The 23,447-nt window shown below is 49.2% G+C and overlaps 1 protein-coding gene across 1 annotated transcript in view; it reads left to right on the top strand.

The window, feature by feature from the left end:
• Nucleotides 1–23,447, top strand: part of LOC137278142 (protein odd-skipped-related 2-like) — a 63,900-nt gene that overhangs the window by 6,821 nt on the left and 33,632 nt on the right. The window contains exon 2 of the mRNA XM_067810313.1: nucleotides 22,600–22,880. Coding sequence (XP_067666414.1) covers nucleotides 22,619–22,880 — 262 coding nt within the window. The 5' untranslated portion in view covers nucleotides 22,600–22,618. The remainder of the gene's footprint in view (nucleotides 1–22,599; nucleotides 22,881–23,447) is intronic.

Here is a 23,447-nt window from a genome sequence, read left to right as displayed (position 1 = left end):
CCACACACAGATAGAGAAGGTATGGGCGTACAAGCCACGGGCAGATAGAGAGGGTGTGGGTGTACAATCCACACACAGATACAGAGGGCATGGGCATACAAGCCACGCGCAGATAGAGAGGGTATGGCCGTACAAGCCATGTACAGATAGAGAGGGTATGGAGTACAAGCCATCCGCAGATAGAGAGGTTATAGCGTACAATCCACGCGCAGATAGAAAGAGTATGGGCGTACAAGTCACTCGCAGACAAAGAGGGTATGACGTACAAGCCACGCACAGATACAGAGGGTATAGGCGTACAATCCACACACAGATAGAGAAGGTATAGGCGTACAATGCACACACAGATAGAGAAGATATGGGTGTACAAGCCACGCGCAGATAAAGAGGGTATGGGCGTACAAGCCAGGCGCAGAGAGAGAGTGTATGGGCGTGCAAGCCACACGCCAATAGAGAAGGTATGGGCGTACAAGCCACGCACACATGGAAAGGGCATGGGTGTACAATCCACAGACAGATAGAGAGGGTATGGGCCTAGAAGCCACGTGCAGATAGAGAAGGTATGGGCATACAAGCCACGCACAGATAGAGAGTGTATCGGCGTACAAACCATGTGCAGATAGAGAGGGTATAGGCGTACAATCCACACACAGATAGAGAAGGTATAGCCGTACAAACCACACACAGATAGAGAAGGTATGGGCGTACAAGCCACGTGCAGATAGAGAAGGTATGGGTGTACAAGCCACACGCAGATAGAGAGGTTATGGGTGTACAAACGCCACACAGACAGAGAAGGTATGGGCGTGCAATCCACACACAGATACAGAAGGTATATGCGTATAATCCACACACAGATAGAGAGGGTACGGGCCTACAAGCCACGTGCAGATAGAGAGGGTATGGGAGTACAAGCCACACACAGATAGAGAGGGTATGGGCGTACAAGCCACGCGTAGATAGAGAGGGGATGGACGTAAAAGCCACGCGCAGATAGAAAGGGTGTGGCGTATAAGCCACGCACAGATACAGAGGGTATGGGCGTACAAGCCACGCACAGATAGAGAAGGTATGGACGTACAAGCCACGTGCAGATAGAGAGGGTATGGCGTACAATGCACACACAGAAAGTAAAGGTATGGGCGTACAATCCACACACAGATACAGAAGGTATGGGCGTACAAGCCACGCGCAGATAGAGAGGGTATGGGCGTACAAACCACGCGCAGATAGAGAGGGTATGGCGTACAATCCACACACAGATACAGACGGTATGGACGAACAAGCCACGCACAGATAGAGAGGGTATGGCGTAGAACCATGCGCAGATAGAGAGGGTATGGGCGTACAAGCGCCACACAGACAGAGAAGGTATGGGCGTACAATCCACACACAGATTGAGAAGGTATGGGCGTACAAGCCACGTTCAGATAGAGAGGGTATGGCGTACAATCCACACACAGATAGAAAAGTTATGGGCGTACAGTCCACACACAGATAGAGAAGGTATGGGCGTACAAGCCACGCACAGATAGAGAGGGTATGAGTGTACAAGGCACGTGCAGATAGAGGGGGTATGGTGTACAATCCAAACAGATAGAGAGGTTATGGGCGTACAAGCCACACGCAGATAGAGAGGGTATGGGCGTAGAAGCCACAAGCAGATACAGAAGGTATGGGCGTACAAGCCACTCGCAGATAGAGAAGTTATGGCGTGCAAGCCACGCATAGATAGAGAGTGTATGGGGTACAATCCACACACAAATAAAGAAGGTATAGGCGTACAATCCACGCACAGATAGAGAGGGTGTGGTTGTACAATCCACATACAGTTAGAGAGGGTATGGCCGTACAAGCCACGCGCAGATAGAGAGGTTATGGGCGTACAATCCACACACAGATGCAGAAGGTATGGACGTACAATCCACACACAGATAGAGAGTGAATGGGCGTACAAGCCATGTGCAGATAGAGAGGGTATGGCGTACAGACCACGCGCAGACAGAGAGGTTATGGCGTACAGTCCACGCGCAGATAGAGAGGGTATGGGCGTACAAGCGCCACACAGACAGAGAAGGTATGGGCGTACAATCCACACACAGATTGAGAAGGTATGGGCGTACAAGCCACGTTCAGATAGAGAGGGTATGGCGTACAATCCACACACAGATAGAAAAGTTATGGGCGTACAGTCCACACACAGATAGAGAAGGTATGGGCGTACAAGCCACGCACAGATAGAGAGGGTATGAGTGTACAAGGCACGTGCAGATAGAGGGGGTATGGTGTACAATCCAAACAGATAGAGAGGTTATGGGCGTACAAGCCACACGCAGATAGAGAGGGTATGGGCGTAGAAGCCACAAGCAGATACAGAAGGTATGGGCGTACAAGCCACTCGCAGATAGAGAAGTTATGGCGTGCAAGCCACGCATAGATAGAGAGTGTATGGCGTACAATCCACACACAAATAAAGAAGGTATGGGCGTACAATCCACGCACAGATAGAGAGGGTGTGGTTGTACAATCCACATACAGTTAGAGAGGGTATGGCCGTACAAGCCACGCGCAGAGAGAGAGGTTATGGGCGTACAATCCACACACAGATGCAGAAGGTATGGACGTACAATCCACACACAGATAGAGAGTGAATGGGCGTACAAGCCATGTGCAGATAGAGAGGGTATGGCGTACAGACCACGCGCAGACAGAGAGGTTATGGCGTACAGTCCACGCGCAGATAGAGAGGGTATGGGCGTACAAGTCACGCGCAGACACACAGGGTATGGCGTACAAGCCAAGCACAGACAGAGAGGGTATGGGCGTACAATCCACACACAGATAGGGAGGACATACACGGACAAACCACACACAGGTAGGGAGGAAATAGACGTACAAGCCACACACAGATAGGGAGGACATACACGTACAAGCCACACACAGATAGGGAGGATATCCACTTACAAGCCACACACAGATACGGAGGATTTAGACGTACAAGTCACACACATTTAGGGAGGATAGAGCCGTAAAAGACGCACACAGATAGGGAGGACATAGACGTAGAAGTAATACACAGGTAGGGAGGATATAGACGTACAAGCCACACACAGATAGGGAGGATATAGACGTACAAGCCACACACAGGGAGGATGTAGACGTACAAGCCACAAACAGATAGGGAGGATATGGACGTACAATCCACACACAGATAGGGAGGATATCCACTTACAAGCCACACACAGATACGGAGGATTTAGACGTACAAGTCACACACATTTAGGGAGGATAGAGCCGTAAAAGACGCACACAGATAGGGAGGACATAGACGTAGAAGTAATACACAGGTAGGGAGGATATAGACGTACAAGCCACACACAGATAGGGAGGATATAGACGTACAAGCCACACACAGGGAGGATGTAGACGTACAAGCCACAAACAGATAGGGAGGATGTGGACGTACAATCCACACACAGATAGGGAGGATATAGACGTGCACGTCTATACATGTCACACACATATAGGGAGGATAGAGCCGTAAAAGATACACACAGATAGGGAGGATATAGACGTCAAAGCCACAAACAGATAGAGAGGGTATAGGCGTACAATCAACACACAGATAAAGAAGGTATAGGCGTCCAATCCACACACAGATAAAGAAGGTATGGGCGTAGGAGCCACGCGCAGATAGAGAGGGTATGGGCGTACAAGCCAGGCGCAGATAGAGAGGGCATGGGCGTACAAGCCACGTGCAGATAGAGAGGGTATGGGTGTACAAGCCACGCGCAGATAGAGAGGGTATGGCGTACAAGCCACACGCAGATAGAGAAGGTGTGGGCGTAGAAGCCACGCACAGATAAAGAGGGTATGGGTGTACAATCCACACACAGATAGAGAGGGTATGAGCGTACAAACCATGTGCAGATAGAGAAGGTATGGCGTACAAGCCACGGGCAGATAGAGAGGTTATAGCGTACAATCCACGCGCAGATAGAGAAGGTATAGGCGTACCATCCACACACAGATACAGAGGGTATCGACGTACAATCCACGCGCAGATAAAGAGGGTATGGGCGTACAAGCGCCACACAGACAGAGAAGGTATGGCCGTACAATCAACTCACAGATTGAGAAGGTATGGGCGTACAAGCGACGCGCAGATAGAGAGCGTATGACGTACAATCCACACACAGATAGAAAGGTTAGTGGCGTACAGTCCACACACAGATAGAGAAGGTGTGGGCGTACAAACCACGCACAGATTGAGAGGGTATGGGTGTACAAGGCACGTGCAGATACAGGGAGTATGGTGTTCAATCCACACAGATAGAGAGGTTGTGTGCGTACAAGCCACGCGCAGATATAGAGGGTGTGGGCGTAGAAGCCAAGCGCAGATAAAGATGGCACGGGCGTACAATCCACACACAGATAGACAAGGTATGGGCGTACAAACCACGCGCAGATAGAGAGGTTATGGCGTACAAGCCACCCGTAGATAGAGAGGGTATGGCGTACAATCCACATACAAATAAAGAAGGTTTGGGCGTACAATCCACACACAGATAGAGAGGGTATGGTTGTACAATCCACATACAGTTAGAGAGGGTATGGCCGTACAAGCCACGCGCAGATAGAGAGGTTATGGTTGTACAAGTGCCACACAGACAGAGAAGGTATGGACGTACAATCCACACACAGATACAGAAGGTATGGACGTACAATACACACACAGATAGAGAAGCCATGGGTGTAAAACCCACGAGCAGATAGAGAGTGTATGGGCGTACAAGCCATGTGCAGATAGAGAGTGTATGGCGTACACGCCACACACAGAAAGAGAGGTTATGGCGTACAATCCACGCGCAGATAGAGAGGGTATGGGCGTACAAGTCACGGGCAGACACACAGGGTATGGCGTACAAGCCAAGCACAGATAGAGAGGGTGTGGGCGTACAATCCACACATAGATAGGGAGGACATACACGTACAAACCACACACAGGTAGGGAGGATATACACGTACAAACCACACACAGATAGGGAGGATATAGACGTACAAGCCACACGCAGATAGGGAGGATATGGACGTACAAGCCACACACAGATATGGAGGATATAGACGTGTTCGTCTATACATGTCACACACATTTAGGGAGGATAGAGCCGTAAGAGACGCACACAGAAAGGGAGGACAGAGACGTCAAAGCCACAAACAGACAGAGAGGGTATAGGCGTACAATCCACACACAGATAAAGAAGGTATAGGCGTACAATCCACACACAGATAGAGAAGGTATGGGCGTACAATCCACGCGCAGATAGAGAGGGTATGGGCGTACAAGTCACGCGCAGACACACAGGGTATGGCGTACAAGCCAAGCACAGACAGAGCGGGTATGGGCGTACAATCAACACACAGATAGGGAGGACAAACACGTACAAACCACACACAGGTAGGGAGGACATAGACGTATAAGCCACACACAGATAGGGAGGATATAGACGTACAAGCCACACACAGATAGGGAGGACATACACTTACAAACCACACACAGATAGGGAGGATATGCACGTACAAGCCACACACAGATAGGGAGGACATAGACGTAGAAGTAATACACAGGTAGGGAGGATATAGACGTACAAGCCACACACAGATAGGGAGGATATAGACGTACAAGCCACACACAGGGAGGATATAGACGTAGAAGCCACACACAGATAGGGAGGACATACACGTACAAACCACACACAGATAGGGAGGATATAGACGTACAAGCCACACACAGATAGGGAGGATGTGGACGTGCAATCCACACACAGATAGGGAGGATATAGATGTGTACGTCCATACATGTCACACACATTTAGGGAGGATAGAGCCGTAAAAGACGCATACAGATAGTGAGGATGTAGACGTCAAAGCCATAAACAGATAGAGAGGGTATAGGCGTACAATCAACACACAGATAAAGAAGGTATAGGCGTACAATCCACACACAGATAGAGAAGGTATGGGCGTAGGAGCCACGCGCAGATAAAGAAGGTATAGGCGTACAAGCCACGTGCAGATAGAGAGGGTATGGGTGTACAAGCCACGCGCATATAGAGAGGGTATGGGCGTACAAGTCACGCGCAGACACACAGGGTATGGCGTACAAGCCAAGCACAGATAGAGAGGGTGTGGGCGTACAATCCACACACAGATAGGGAGGACATACACGTAGAAACCACACACAGGTATGGAGGATATAGACGTACAAGCCACACACAGATAGGGAGGATATAGACATACAAGCCACACACAGATAGGGAGGACATACACGTACAAACCACACACAGATAGGGAGGATATAGACGTACAAGCCACGCGCAGATAGAGAGGGTATGGGCGTTCAAGCCACGCGCAGATAGAGAGGGTATAGGCGTACTAGCCATTCGCAGATAGAGAGGGTATGGACGTACAATCCACGCACAGATAGAGAAGGTTTGGGCGTACAAGCCACGCGCAGATAGAGAGGTTATGGCGTACAAGCCACGCGTAGATAGAGAGGGTATGGCGTACAATCCACACACAAATATAGAAGGTTTGGGCGTACAATCCACACACAGATAGAGAGGGTATGGTTGTACAATCCACATACAGTTAGAGAGGGTATGACCGAACAAGCCACGCGCAGATAGAGAGGTTTTTTGCGTACAAGGGCCACACAGACAGAGAAGGTATGGACGTACAATCCACACACAGATACAGAAGGTATGGACGTACAATCCACACACAGATAGAGAAGCCATGGATGTAAAACCCACGAGCAGATAGAGAGTGTATGGGCGTACAAGCCATGTGGAGATAGAGAGGGTATGGCGTACAGGCCACGCGCAGATAGAGAGGATATAGCGTACAATCCACGCGCAGATAGAGAGGGTATGGGCGTACATGTCAAGCGCAGACACACCGGGTATGACGAACAAGCCACGCACAGATAGAGAGGGTATGGGCGTACAATCCACACACAGATAGAGAAGGTATAGCCGTGCAATCTACACACAGATACAGAAGGTATGGGCGTACAAGCCACGCGCAGATAGAGAGGGTATGGGCGTACAAGCCACGCGCAGGTAGAGAGGTTGTGGGCGTACAAGCCAGGCGCAGATAGAGAGGGTATGGGCGTACAAGCCACGCACATATAGAGAAAGAATGGGTGTACAACCCACGCGCAGATAGAGAGGGTATGGGCGTACAAGCCAGACGCAGATAGACAGGGTGTGGGCGTGCAAGCCAGACGCAGATAGAGAGGGTCTGGACGTACAAGCCACGTGCAGATAGAGAGGGTTTCGGTTCACAAGCCACGCACAGATAGAGAGGGTATGGGCGTACAAGTCACGCGCAGATAGAGAAGGTATGGGCGTTCAAGCTACGCGCAGATAAAGAGGGTATGGGTGTGCAATCCACACACAGATAGAGAGGTTGTGGGCATCCAAGCCACGCGCAGATAGAGAGGGTATGGCGTACAAACCATGTGCAGATAGAGAGGGTATGGCGTACAAGCCACCCGCAGATAGAGAGCTTATAGCGTACAATCCACGCGCAGATAGAGAGGGTATGGGCGTACAAGTCACGCGCAGACAAAGAGGGTATGGTGTACAAGCCACGCACAGATACAGAGGGTATAGGCGTACAATCCACACACAGATAGAGAGGGTATGGGCATACAAGCCACGTGCAGATAGAGAAGGTATGGGCGTACAAGCCACGCACAGATAGAGAGGGTATGGGTGTACAAACCATGTGCAGATACAGAGGGTATAGGCGTACAATCCACACACATATAGAGAAGGTATGGCCGTACAATCCACACACAGATAGAAAAGGTATGTCCGTACAAGCCACGGGCAGATAGAGAAGGTATGGGCGTACAATCCACACACAGATACAGAAGGCATGGGCGTAGAATCCACACACAGATAGAGAGGGTATGGGCCTACAAGCCACGTGCAGATAGAGAGGGTTTGGGCATACAAGCCACACACAGATACAGAAGGTATGGGCGTACAAGCCACGCGAAGATAGAGAGGGTTTGGCGTACAATCCACACACAGATAGAGAAGGTGTGGACGTGCAAGCAAGGTGCAGATAGAGAGGGCATGGCATACAATCCACACACAGAAAGTAAAGGTATGGGCGTACAATCCACACACAGATACAGAGGGAATCGACGTACAAGCCACACACAGATAGAGAGGGTATGGCGTACAAGCCACGCGCAGATAGAGAGGGTATGGCGTACAATCCAGACACAGATAGAAAAGTTTGGGGCGTGCAGTCCACACACAGATAGAGAAGGCATGGGCGTACAAGCTACGAACAGATAGAGAGGGTATGGATGTACAAGGCACGTGCAGATAGGTGGGGTATGGTGTACAATCCACACAGATAGAGAGGTTATGAGCGTATAAGCCACGCGCAGATAAAGATGACACGGGCGTACAATCCACGCACAAATAGAGAAGGTATGGGCGTACAAGCCACGCGCAGATAGAGAGGTTATGCCGTACAAGCCACACGCAGATGGAGAGGGTATTGCATACAATCCACACACAAATGAAGAAGGTATGGGCGTACAATCCACACACAGATAGAGAGGGTATGTTTGTACAATCCACATATAGCTAGAGAGGGTATGACCGTACAAGCCACACCCAGATAGAGAGGTTATGTTCGTACAAGCGCCACACAGACAGAGAAGGTATGGACGTACAATCCACACACAAATAGAGAAGCCATGGGTGTAAAGCCCACGAGCAGATAGAGAGTGTATGGGCGTACAAGCCATGTGGAGATAGAGAGGGTATGGCGTACAGGTCACGCGCAGATAGAGAGGTTATGGCGTACAATCCATGCGCAGATAGAGAGGGTGTGGGCGTATATGTCACGCGCAGACACACAGGGTATGACGTACAAGCCAGGCGCAGATAGAGAGGGTATGGGCGTACAAGCCACGCGCAGATAGAGAGGGTATGGGTGTACAAGCCAGGCGCAGATAGAGAGGGTATGGGCGTACAAGCCACGCGTATATAGAGAAGGTATGGGTGTACAAGCCACGCGCAGATAGAGAGGGTATGGGCGTCCAAGCCAGGCGCAGATAGAGAGGGTATGGGCGTACAATCCACGCGCAGATAGAGAAGGTATGGGTGTACAAGCCACACGCAGAGAGAGGTTATGGGCGTAGAAGCGCCACACAGACAGAGAAGGTATGGGCGTACAATTCACACACACACAGAGAAGGTATCGACGTATAATCCCCACACAGATAGAGAAGCCATGGGTGTATAAGCGACGTGTAGATAGAGAGGGTATGGCGTACAATCCACAAACAAATAAAGAATGTATGGGCGTACAATCCACGCATAGAGAGAGATAGTGTGGCCGTAGAAGCCACGCGCATATAGAGAGGGTTTGGGAGTACGAGCCACACACACATAGAGACGTTATTGGCGTAGAAGCGCCACACAAACAGAGAAGGTATGGGCGTACAATCCACACAGGTACAGAGGTATGGGCGTAGAGTCAACACAAAGATAAAGAAGACATGGGTGTACAACCCACGCACAGATAGAGAGTGTATGGTCGTACAAGCCACGCGCAGATAAAGATAGCACGGGCGTACACTCCACGCACAGACAGAGAGGTTATGGCGTACATGCCACGCACTGATAGAGAGCGTATGGGCGTACAATCCACGCACAGATAGAGAAGGTATGGGCGTACAATCCAGACACAGATAAAGTAGTCATGGGTGTACAAGCCACGTGCAGATAGAGACGGTGTGTGTGTACAAGCGACGTTCAGATAGAGAGGGTCTGGGCGTACAAGCCACGCGGAGAGAGAGACGGTATAGCGTCCAAGCCATCCACAGATAGAGAGGGTGTGGCGTACAATGCACACATACATGGAGAGGGTGTGGGCGTACAAGCCACACGCAGATAGAGAAGATATATGCGTTCAATCCACACACAGATAGAGAAGGTATGGGCGTACAATCCACACACAGATAGAGAAGGTGTGGGCATACAATCCACACACAGATAGAGAGGGGATGGGTGTACAAGCCACTCACAGATAGAGAGGGTATGGGTGTACAAGCCACGCGCAGATAGAGAGGGTATAGGCGTACAATCCACACACAGATAGAGAAGGTATAGCCGTACAATCCACACACAGATAGAGAAGGTTTGGGCGTAGAAGCCAGGCGCAGATAGAGAGAGTATGGGCGTACAAGCCACACGCAGATAGTGAAGGTATGGGCTTACAAGCCACGCGCAGATAAACAGGTAATGGGGGTACAAGCCACGCTCAGATAGACAGGGTATGGGCGTCCAAGCCAGGCGCAGATAGAGAGGGTTTGGGCGTACAAGCCACACGCAGATAGATAAGGGATGGGCGTACATGTCACGCGCAGATAAAGAGAGTTTGGGTGTACAATCCACACGCAGATAGAGAGGGTATGGTCCTCCAAGCCAGGTGCAGATAGAGAGGGTATGGGCGTCCAAGCCACGCGCAGATAGAGAAGGTATGGGTGTACAAGCCACACGCAGATAGAGAGGTCATGGGCGTACAAGTGCCACACAGAGAGAGAAGGTATGGGCGTACAATCCACACACAGATACAGAAGGTATGGGCGTACAATCCACACACAGATAGAGAGGGTATGGGCGTACAAGCCGCGCGAAGAGAGAGAGGGTATAGACGTACCAGCCCCGAGCAGATAGAGAGGGTATGGGTGTACAAGCCACACACAGATAGAGAGGGTATGGGCGTACAAGCCACGCGAAGAGAGAGAGGGTATGGCGTACAATCCACACACAGATAGAGAGGGTGTGGGCGTACAAGCCATGCGTAGATAGAGAGGGTATGGACGTACAAGCCACGTCAAGATACAAAGGGTATGGCGTACAAGCCACGCACAGATAGAGAGGGTATGGGTGTTCAAGCCACGCAGAGATAGAGAGGGTGTGGGTGTACAAGCCACGCACAGATAGAGAGGGTATGGCGTTCAATCCACTCACAGATAGAGAGGGTATGGGCGTACAATCCACACACAGATAGAGAAGGTGAGGGCGTACAATCCACACACAGATAGAGAAGGTATGGACGTGCAAGCCACGTGCATATAGAGAGGGTATGGGGTACAATCCACACACAGAAAGTAAAGGAATTCTCGTACAATCCACACACAGAAACAGAAGGTATGGGCGTACAAGCCACGTGCAGATAGAGAGCGTATGGGCGTACAAGAAACGCGCACATAGAGAGGGTATGGCGTAGAATCCACACACAGATAGAGAGGGTATGGGCGTACAAGCGCCACACAGACAGAGAAGGTATGGCCGTACAATCCACACACAGATTGAGAAGGTATGGGCGTACAAGCCTCGCGTAGATAGAGAGGGTATGGCGTACAATCCACACACAGATAGAAAAGTTATGGGCGTACAGTCCACACACAGACAGAGAGGGTATTTTCTTGCAACCCACGCACAGATAGAGAGGGTATGGGTGTACAAGGCACATGCAGATAGAGGGGTTATGGTGTACAATCCACACAGATAGAGAGGTCATGGGCGTACAAGCCACGCGCAGATAGAGAGGGTATGGGCGCAGAAGCCACGCGCAGATAAAGATTGCACGGGCGTACAGTCCACGCACAGATAGAGAAGGTATAAGCGTACAAGCCACGAGCAGATAGAGAGGTTATGGTGTACAAGCCACGCGTAGATAGAGTGGGTATGGCGTACAATCCACACACAAATAAAGAAAGTATGGGCGTACAATCCACACACAGATAGAGAGGGTGTGGTCGTACAATCCACATACAGTTAGAGAGGGTATGGCCGTACGAGCCACGCGCAGATAGAGAGGGTATGGCGTACAATCCACACACAGAGAGTAAATGTATGGGCGTACAATCCACACACAGATAGAGAGGGTATGGGCGTACAAGCCACACGCAGATAGACAGGTTACAGGCGTATAATCCACACACAGACAGAGAAGGTTTCGGCGTTCAATCCACACACAGACAGAGAAGGTTTCGGCGTACAATCCACACGCAGAAAGAGACGCCATGGGTGTACAAGCCACGCGTAGATAGAGAGGGTATGCCGTACAATCCACACACAAATAAAGAAGGTATGGTCGTACAATCCACAAACAGTTAGAGAGAGTATGGCCGTACAAGCCACGCGCAGATAGAGAGGGTATGGGCGTACAACCCACGCACAGATAAAGATGGCACGGGCGTACACTCCACGCACAGATAGAGAGGGTATGGGCGTAAAAGGCACGCACAGATAGAGACGGTATGGCGTACAATCCACACACAGATAGAAAAGGTATGGGCGTACAGTCCACAGACAGATAGAGAAGGTATGGGCGTACAAGCCACGCACACAAAAAGAGTTTATGGGCGGACAAGCCACGCACAGATAGAGGGTGTATGGCGTATAATCCACACAGATAGAGAGGCTATTGGCCTACAAGCCACGCACAGATAGAGAGGGTATGGGCGTGCAAGTAACACGCAGATAAAGATTGTACGGGGGTACAATCCACGCACACATAGAGAAGGTATGGGCGTACAATCCACACACAGATAGAGTAGCCATGGGTGTACAAGCCATGCACAGATAGAGACGGTATGTGTGTACAAGCCACGTTCAGATAGAGAGGGTATGGGCGTACAAGCCACGCGCAGACACAGACGGTATGGCGTGCAAGCAATGCACAGATAGAGAAGGTGTGGCGTACAATGCACACATAGATGGAGAGGGTGTGGGCGTACAAGCCACACGCAAATAGAGTTGTTATGGGCGTACAAGCTCCACAGAGACAGAGAAGGTATGGGCGTACAATCCACACACAGATAGAGAAGGTATGTGCGTACAATCCACACACAGAGAGAAGGTATGGGTGTACAATCCACACACAGATAGAGAGGTTATGGGTGTACAAGCCACGCGCAGATAAAGAGGGTATGGGGGTAGAAGCCACGCTCAGATAGAGAGGTTATGGCGTACAATCCACACACAGAAAGTAAGTGTATGGGCGTGCAATCCACACACAGATACAGAAGGTATGGGCGTACAAGCCACACGCAGATAGAGAGGTTATGGGCGTACAAGGGCCACACAGACAGAGAAGGTATGGGCGTACAATCCACACACAGACAGAGAAGGTTTCGGCGTACAATCCACACAGAGATGGAGACGCCATGGGTGTACAAGCCACGCGTAGATAGAAAAGGTATGGCGTACAATCCACACACAAATAAAGAAGGTATGGGCGTACAATCCACATACAGTTAGAAAGGGTATGGCCGTACAAGCCACGCGCAGATAGAGAGGTTATGGGCGTACAAGCGCCACACAGACAGAGAAGGTATGGGCGTACAATCCACACACAGATACAGAAGGTATGGGCTTACAAGCCACGCGCAGATAAACAGGTAATGGGGGTACAAGCCACGCTCAGATAGACAGGGTATGGGCGTCCAAGCCAGGCGCAGATAGAGAGGGTTTGGGCGTACAAGCCACACGCAGATAGATAAGGGATGGGCGTACATGTCACGCGCAGATAAAGAGAGTTTGGGTGTACAATCCACACGCAGATAGAGAGGGTATGGTCCTCCAAGCCAGGTGCAGATAGAGAGGGTATGGGCGTCCAAGCCACGCGCAGATAGAGAAGGTATGGGTGTACAAGCCACACGCAGATAGAGAGGTCATGGGCGTACAAGTGCCACACAGAGAGAGAAGGTATGGGCGTACAATCCACACACAGATACAGAAGGTATGGGCGTACAATCCACACACAGATAGAGAGGGTATGGGCGTACAAGCCGCGCGAAGAGAGAGAGGGTATGGCGTGCAATCCACACAGAGATAGAGAAGGTATGGGCGTACAAGCCATGCGTAGATAGAGAGGGTATAGACGTACCAGCCCCGAGCAGATAGAGAGGGTATGGGTGTACAAGCCACACACAGAGAGAGAGGGTATGGGCGTACAAGCCACGCGAAGAGAGAGAGGGTATGGCGTACAATCCACACACAGATAGAGAGGGTGTGGGCGTACAAGCCATGCGTAGATAGAGAGGGTGTGGACGTACAAGCCACGTCAAGATAGAAAGGGTATGGCGTACAAGCCACTCACAGATAGAGAGGGTATGGGTGTTCAAGCCACGCAGAGATAGAGAGGGTGTGGGTGTACAAGCCACGCACAGATAGAGAGGGTATGGCGTTCAATCCACTCACAGATAGAGAGGGTATGGGCGTACAATCCACACACAGATAGAGAGGGTGTGGTCGTACAATCCACATACAGTTAGAGAGGGTATGGCCGTACGAGCCACGCGCAGATAGAGAGGGTATGGCGTACAATCCACACACAGAGAGTAAATGTATGGGCGTACAATCCACACACAGATAGAGAGGGTATGGGCGTACAAGCCACACGCAGATAGACAGGTTATAGGCGTACAATCCACACACAGACAGAGAAGGTTTCGGCGTTCAATCCACACACAGACAGAGAAGGTTTCGGCGTACAATCCACACGCAGATAGAGACGCCATGGGTGTACAAGCCACGCGTAGATAGAGAGGGTATGCCGTACAATCCACACACAAATAAAGAAGGTATGGTCGTACAATCCACAAACAGTTAGAGAGAGTATGGCCGTACAAGCCACGCGCAGATAGAGAGGGTATGGGCGTACAACCCACGCACAGATAAAGATGGCACGGGCGTACACTCCACGCACAGATAGAGAGGGTATGGCGTACAATCCACACACAGATAGAAAAGGTATGGGCGTACAGTCCACAGACAGATAGAGAAGGTATGGGCGTACAAGCCACGCACACAAAAAGAGTTTATGGGCGGACAAGCCACGCACAGATATAGGGTGTATGGCGTATAATCCACACAGATAGAGAGGCTATTGGCCTACAAGCCACGCACAGATAGAGAGGGTATGGGCGTGCAAGTAACACGCAGATAAAGATTGTACGGGGGTACAATCCACGCACACATAGAGAAGGTATGGGCGTACAATCCACACACAGATAGAGTAGCCATGGGTGTACAAGCCATGCACAGATAGAGACGGTATGTGTGTACAAGCCACGTTCAGATAGAGAGGGTATGGGCGTACAAGCCACGCGCAGACACAGACGGTATGGCGTGCAAGCAATGCACAGATAGAGAAGGTGTGGCGTACAATGCACACATAGATGGAGAGGGTGTGGGCGTACAAGCCACACGCAAATAGAGTTGTTATGGGCGTACAAGCTCCACAGAGACAGAGAAGGTATGGGCGTACAATCCACACACAGATAGAGAAGGTATGTGCGTACAATCCACACACAGAGAGAAGGTATGGGTGTACAATCCACACACAGATAGAGAGGGTATGGGTGTACAAGCCACGCGCAGATAAAGAGGGTATGGGGGTAGAAGCCACGCTCAGATAGAGAGGTTATGGCGTACAATCCACACACAGAAAGTAAGTGTATGGGCGTGCAATCCACACACAGATACAGAAGGTATGGGCGTACAAGCCACACGCAGATAGAGAGGTTATGGGCGTACAAGGGCCACACAGACAGAGAAGGTATGGGCGTACAATCCACACACAGACAGAGAAGGTATCGGCGTACAATCCACACACAGATAGAGACGCCATGGGTGTACAAGCCACGCGTAGATAGAGAGGGTATAGCGTACAATCCACACACAAATAAAGAAGGTATGGTCGTACAATCCACATACAGTTAGAGAGAGTATGGCCGTACAAGCCACACGCAGATAGAGAGGGTATGGGCGTACAAGCCACGCGTAGATAAAGATGGCACGGGCGTACACTCCACGCACAGATAGAGAGGGTATGGCCGTAAAAGGCACGCACAGATAGAGAGGTTTTGGCGTACACTCCACGCACAGTTAGAGAGGGTGTGGGCGTGGAAGTAACGCGCAGATAAAGATGGTACGGGGGTACAATCCACGCACACATAGAGAAGGTATTGCCGTACAATCCACACACAGATAGAGTAGCCATGGGTGTACAAGCCACGCACAGATAGAGACGGTATGTGTGTACAAGCCACGTTCAGATAGAGAGGGTGTGGGCGTACAAGCCACGTGCAGACAGAGACGGTATGGCGTGCAAGCCATGCACAGATAGAGAAGGTGTGGCGTACAATGCACACATAGATGGAGAGGGTGTGGGCGTACAAGCCACACGCAAATAGAGTTGTTTTGGGCGTACAAGCTCCACAGAGACAGAGAAGGTTTGGGCGTACAATCTACACACAGATAGAGAAGGTATGTGCGGACAATCCAGACACAGAGAGAAGGTATGGGTGTACAATCCACACACAGATAGAGAGGTTATGGGTGTACAAGCCACGCGCAGATAAAGAGGGTATGGGGGTACAAGCCACGCGCAGATAGAGAGGGTATGGGCGTATAATCCACACACAGATAGAGAGGGTGTGGGCGTACAAACCACTCGCAGTTACAGAGGGTGTGGTGTACAATCCACACACAGATAGAGAGGGTGTGCTGTACAAGCCATCCGCAGATAGAGAGGGTGTGGACGTACAAACCACGCGCAGATAGAAAGGGTATGGCGTAGAAGCCATGCACAGATAGAGAGTGTATGGGGGTACAAGCCACACACAGATAGAGAGAGTATGGGCGTACAAGCGCCACACAGACAGAGAAGGTATGGCCGTACAATCCACACAAAGATTGAGAAGGCATGGGCGTACAAGCCACGCGCAGATAGAGAGGGTTTGGCGTACAATCCACACACAGATAGAGAGGGTATTGGCGTACCAGCCACGAGCAGATAGAGAAGGTATGGGCGTACAAGCCACGCACAAGTACAGAGGGAATGGGTGTACAAGGCACGTGCAGATAGAGGAGGTATGGTGTACAATTCACACAGATAGAGAGGTTATGGGCGTACAAGCCACGCGCAGAAAGAGAGGGTGTGGGCGCAAAAGCCACGCGCAGATAAAAATGGCACGGGCGTACAATCCACGCACAGATAGAGAAGGTATGGGCGTACAACCCATGTGCAGATAGAGAGTGTATGGCGTACAGGCCACGCGCAGATAGAGAGGTTATGGCGTACAATCACACGCAGATAGAGAGGCTAATCTGCGGAGAAGCCACGCGCAGATAAAGGTGGTACGGGCGTACAATCCACGCACAGATAGAGAAGGTATGGGCGTACAAGCCACTCGCAGATAGAGAGGTAGTGGTGTACAAGCCACGCGCAGATAGAGAGGGTATGGCGTACAATCCACACACAAATAAAGAAGGTATGAGCGTACAATCCACACACAGATAGAGAGGGTATGGGCCTACAAGCCACATACAGTTAGAGAGGGTATGACCGTACAATCCACGCACAAATAGAGAAGGTATGGGCGTACAAACCACGCACAGATGGAGAGGTAATGGTGTACAAGCCACGCGTAGATAGAAAAGGTATGGCGTACAATCCACACACAAATAAAGAAGGTATGGGCGTACAATCCACATACAGTTAGAAAGGGTATGGCCGTACAAGCCACGCGCAGATAGAGAGGTTATGGGCGTACAAGCGCCACACAGACAGAGAAGGTATGGGCGTACAATCCACACACAGATAGAGAGGGTATTGGCGTACCAGCCACGAGCAGATAGAGAGGGTATGGGTGTATAAGCCACAGACAGATAGAGAGGGTATGGGTGTACAAGCCACGCGAAGAGAGAGAGGGTATGGCGTACAATCCACACACAGATAGAGAAAGTATGGGCGTATAAGCCACGCGTAGATAGAGAGGGTATGGACGTACAAGGCACGTCCAGATAGAAAGGGTATGACGTACAAGCCACGCACAGATAGAGAGGGTATGGGTGTTCAAGCCACGCAGAGATAGAGAGGGTATGGGTGTACAAGCCACGCACAGATAGAGAGGGTATGGCGTACAATCCACGCACAGATAGAGAAGGTGTGGACGTGCAAGCCACGTTTAGATAGAGAGGGTATGGCGTAGAATCCACACACAGAAAGTAAAGGAATGGGCGTACAATCCACACACAGATACACAAGGTATGGGCGTACAAGCCATGCGCAGATAGAGAGGGTATGGGCGTACAAGCCACGCGCACATAGAGAGGGTTTGGCGTACAATCCACACACAGATACAGAGGGTATGAGCGTGCAAGCGCCACACAGACAGAGGAGGTATGGTCGTACAATCCACACACGGATTGAGAAGGTATGGGCGTACAAGCCACGCGCATATAGAGAGGGTATGGCGTACAATCCACACACAGATAGAAAAGTTTTGGGCGTACAGTCCACACACAGATAGAGAGGGTATGGGTGTACAAGGCACGTGCAGATAGAGGGGGCATGGTGTACAAAACACACAGATAGAGAGGTTATGGGCTAACAAGCCACGCGCAGATAGAGAGGGTATGGGCGCAGAAGCCACGCGCAGATAAAGATTGCACGGTCTAACAATCCACGCACAGACAGAGAAGGTATGTGCGTACAATCCACGAGCAGATAGAGAGGTTATGGTGTACAAGCCATGCGTAGATAGAGAGGGTATGGCGTACAATCCACACACAAATAAAGAAGGTATGGGCGTACAATCCACACACAGATAGAGAGAGTATGGTCGTACAATCCACATACAGTTAGAGAGGGTATGGCCGTACGAGCCACGAGCAGATAGAGAGGGTATGGCGTACAATCCACACACAGAAAGTAAAGGTATGGGCGTACAATCCACACACAGATACAGAAGGTGTGGGCGTACAAGCCACACGGAGATAGAGAGGTTTTGGGCGTACAAGGGCCACACAGACAGAGAAGGTGTGGGTGTACAATCCACACACACACAGAGAAGGTATCGGCGTACAATCCACACACAGATAGAGACGCCATGGGTGTACAAGCCACACGTAGATAGAGAGGGTATGGCGTACAATCCACACACAAATAAAGAAGGCATGGTCGGACAATCCACATACAGTTAGAGAGAGTATGGCCGTACAAGCCACGCGCAGATAAAGATGGCACGGGCGTACACTCCACGCACAGATAGAGAGGGTATGGGCGTAAAAGGCACGCACAGATAGAGAGGTTGTGGCGTACAAACCAGGCACTGATAGAGACGGTATGGCGTACAATCCACACACAGATAGAAAAGGTATGGGCGTACAGTCCACACACAGATAGAGAAGGTATGGGCGTACAAGCCACGCACACATAGAGAGGGTATTTGCGGACAAGCCACGAGCAGATAGAGGGCGTATGGCGTACAATCCACACAGATAGAGAGGCTATGGGCGTACAAGCCACGCACAGATAGAGAGGGTATGGGCGTACAATCCACACACAGATAGAGTAGCCATGGGTGTACAAGCCACGCGTAGATAGAGAGGGTGTGGCGTACAATCCACACACAAATAAAGAAGGTATGGTCGTACAATCCACATACAGTTAGAGAGAGTATGGCCGTACAAGCCACACGCAGATAGAGAGGGTATGGCGTACAAGCCACGCGTAGATAAAGATGGCACGGGCGTACACTCCACGCACAGATAGAGAGGGTATGGGCGTAAAAGGCACGCACAGATAGAGAGGTTTTGGCGTACAAGCCACGCACTGATAGAGATGGTATGTGTGTACAAGCCACGTTCAGATAGAGAGGGTATTGGCGTACAAGCCACGCGGAGACAGAGACGGTATGGCGTGCAAGCCATGCACAGATAGAAAAGGTGTGGCGTACAATGCACACATAGATGGAGAGGGTGTGGGCGTACAAGCCACACGCAAATAGAGTCGTTATGGGCGTACAAGCTCCACAGAGACAGAGAAAGTATTGGCGTACAATCCACACACAGAGAGAAGGTATGGGCGTACAATCCACACACAGATAGAGAGGGTATGGGTGTACAAGCCACGTGCAGATAAAGAGGGTATGGGGGTACAAGCCACGCGCAGATAGAGAGGGTATGGGCGTACAAACCACTCGCAGATACAGAGGGTATGGTGTACAATCCACACACAGATAGAAAGGGTGTGGTGTACAAGCCATACGCAGATAGAGAAGGTATGGACGTACAAGCTACGCGCAGATAGAAAGGGTATGGGCGTACAAGCGACACACAGATAGAGAACGTATATGCGTACAAGCCACGTGCAGATAGAGAGGGTATGGCGTACAATCCACACACAGATAGAGAGGTTATGGGCGGACAATCCACACACAGATAGAGAAGGTATGGGCGTACAATCCACACAGAGATACAGAAGGTCTGGACGTGCAAGCCACGCGCATATAGAGAGGGTATGGCGTACAATCCACACACAGATAGAAAAGGTATGGGCGTAGAATCCACACACAAACAGAGAAGGCATGGGCGTACAAGTCACACACATATCGACAGAAGGGGTTGGGGGTCGTGGGTTGCATTGGATAATTCTAGTGCATAGGAGTGTGGGCGTACTTGAATCACGAGATGTATGAGCCATGGTCTCTCTAAATGACCACAAGTATGAAGTGTGGTCTCCTAATTTTCTGTAGGTATGAGACGTTACAGCTCTAAATCATAGAGACAAAGGGGTGTCCATATTATTAAAACGGTCGCTCGTCACGCCGAAGGCGATTCTACGCATGGGTACAATGTGTGAAGCCCGATGTGTCTTGCCTTAAATTTTGGAGAAAGCGATATCGCGAGACGAGAAAGCGATAACGCAAGACGAGAAAGCGATAGCATGAGGCCAGAAAGCGATATCATTGTGCGACAAAGCGATAGAGCAAGGAAGCAAGAAAGCGATATTACCCACAATTCAGTTCTTTCTGGACATGAAAGACTACAAACTGGAACTTAATCACCATTCGTAGTTTCTCAGTAGTATGAAATGGTTTTCAGTAATGTTCTTGGCATTGTTTGACTTAACATTTAGAGAAATTTAAGATAGATGTAGACTTTCCTTTGGCTTACTATTTGAATGTGAAATACCGGAAACATTCATTTTGTGAAGTGACTGAAGGCATTACATATTTTATGCCATCACTGAACTGGAATTGTCTTAACCAACTTAATGACATCAACCAATTATTATTACTGAGGAAGTTGGTTAATGACAAATAAGGCATTGTGATAGCACAAGCGCAACCTAAAAGGGTGTATTCAACCACATCCAAACATTCATCCTAAAATAAAATCACTGCAACAACCCCATTAAGTGAGTGGGATTCGGTTTACATCGCTCTTAGCAATAATAATGAAGCTGGAACCATTTATGTTTTTCATGGAAACGATTCGGACTTAGTCTCAAAATGGAGGTCTGGGCTCCGTTTCCGGAGCACAACTCGAAAACCATTTGATATCTTTCTGTAAAACTTGGCAGATATGTGAGGCCGAACCTGGAGTGGTGCCTTTTGCTATTTACAGCGTTTTGGCATTTTTATTTTTCCCGGTTTCCAAGGAACCGTTTGTACCGTGAGGCGCTAGAAGATTAATATTGACATGTCAACGATAGAAACGTTTGACGGTCTGGTACGGAACTGATATATCAGTCACATTATGCGTTACGGAACTACATGGAATAGTGCATTGGGAATCATTTTACGACCTCCTCAAACATGACCAGCCTGTGACGTCTCGGTTGAGGTCATGCTGCCTACACCTCGCCATACAATATAGAAATACGATGTTATTAAAGATTAATATTAAAATCCTTTTGTAAATACCATTTTCTTATGAAACGGGGAATTAGAAGTTAGTGTAATCATAGTTGTTTGTGATGTCGATTTTCACTTTCACACGAGAAAATTCGAAGTGGCAGGAAAGTAGATCATTGTCTGAATAGGTTAATGAGAGCCATGTTTTGGTTTGACATCATTCGTAAGACCAAGAATGAATGAGTGAGTGAGTAAATATTTAACGTCACATCGGCAACATTGCAGCCATATCGTGACGAGAACATACGTGACAAAAAGAATATATATGCATATTATGAAGAACCTGTCGACGAAGGACAGTAAAACCACTAGACTATCACAGTTAGTATTAAAACTAGCGTGGAAACTTAAAAAATAATAGTATCACTATTTGGACAGTACAATATGAAAACAGGCCATAGATCGCCAACAACAGAGGGTAGATCACCATACTAGGGACCATATCGTGACGAGACCAACTGGACATTTATACAATATATATTTATTATAAAAGCTGTCATCAAAGGACGGTAAGACAACTACACTATCACAGTGAAAATTATAACTGACATGTACAGATAAAAGTAATGGGACACTATGTAACATACACACAGGCTACAGATCACCAACAACTGAAGGTAGATCACCATACTAGACGTAAGATCGTGAACGAATGCAGAAGTAGAGATCTCATATAAACGGAGAAACAAAAATATCAATACAAGAGCGTGTATTGCACATATTGTAACTGTTGCTGCCATGCATGATTCATAATGTTATTTACAATGAAATTGTTCAAGGTTCCCCAAAGCCTGAATTATGGCAGGTGTGATAGCGATGCCGGTTCCCCAGTATCCATCCCTATGCATTCCCGTGCCAATCTACCCTTGGACTACTACCCCATCAACACCCTCGTTACATACGGACCTCCACGGACAGTGTTACTACACGGCGCCGTCTCAGTATGTCAGCAGCTACACCGTCAGCACCTGGTCTCACTGGCGGGTACCACCATCTTCAACAGGCACCTTGGCCATGGACCTCTCAGCATCTTCCAAACACTGCAATGCAGCCCAGCAAGGTAGCCTCCAGTCAGTTAGGAGAAGATTCTACAAACGTTCAGTCCACTATCAAATATACAAACATACAAAGTTTTCTGAATAAGAATTATTCTGCAGTGTTGCGTTATATTTCTTGGAGATCTTTAAATGTTTGGGTTTTTATCATAAATAGCATTCCTCAAAATCTGTCTCGGTATGAAACAGTAAAATGAGGAATGGATCCAAATCAGCGGATGTAAATAGTAGTGAATGAGGTTCAAAGCTACTGTTTAACTTTATCGTTATATGTATGGACATAAATGATAGGATAAATTACCATGTGACAAAACTAAAAAGCAAGTAAACCTTCCGTGTGTAGCTACGCATTATTAAAAGGATTGTTTGAGAGCTTTTGGTAATTGCTACCGACCGTAATATATAAGACGGCTTGACACGTGAAAAATATCATCATGGACAAGCTCCTTCACATGGAAAGCTTATGTTACAAGTAACGACTAATCATACTCTTCCACTAACAGGCACAGGTCTAAGAAACGTACTGTTTGGAATCACACTATTATATCTTGAACGCAACACAGTGTGTTATT

Source organism: Haliotis asinina, chromosome 3 (assembly GCF_037392515.1).
Source record: "Haliotis asinina isolate JCU_RB_2024 chromosome 3, JCU_Hal_asi_v2, whole genome shotgun sequence".
Lineage (NCBI taxonomy): Eukaryota > Metazoa > Mollusca > Gastropoda > Lepetellida > Haliotidae > Haliotis > Haliotis asinina.
This window is presented reverse-complemented; position numbering and strand designations above follow the sequence as displayed.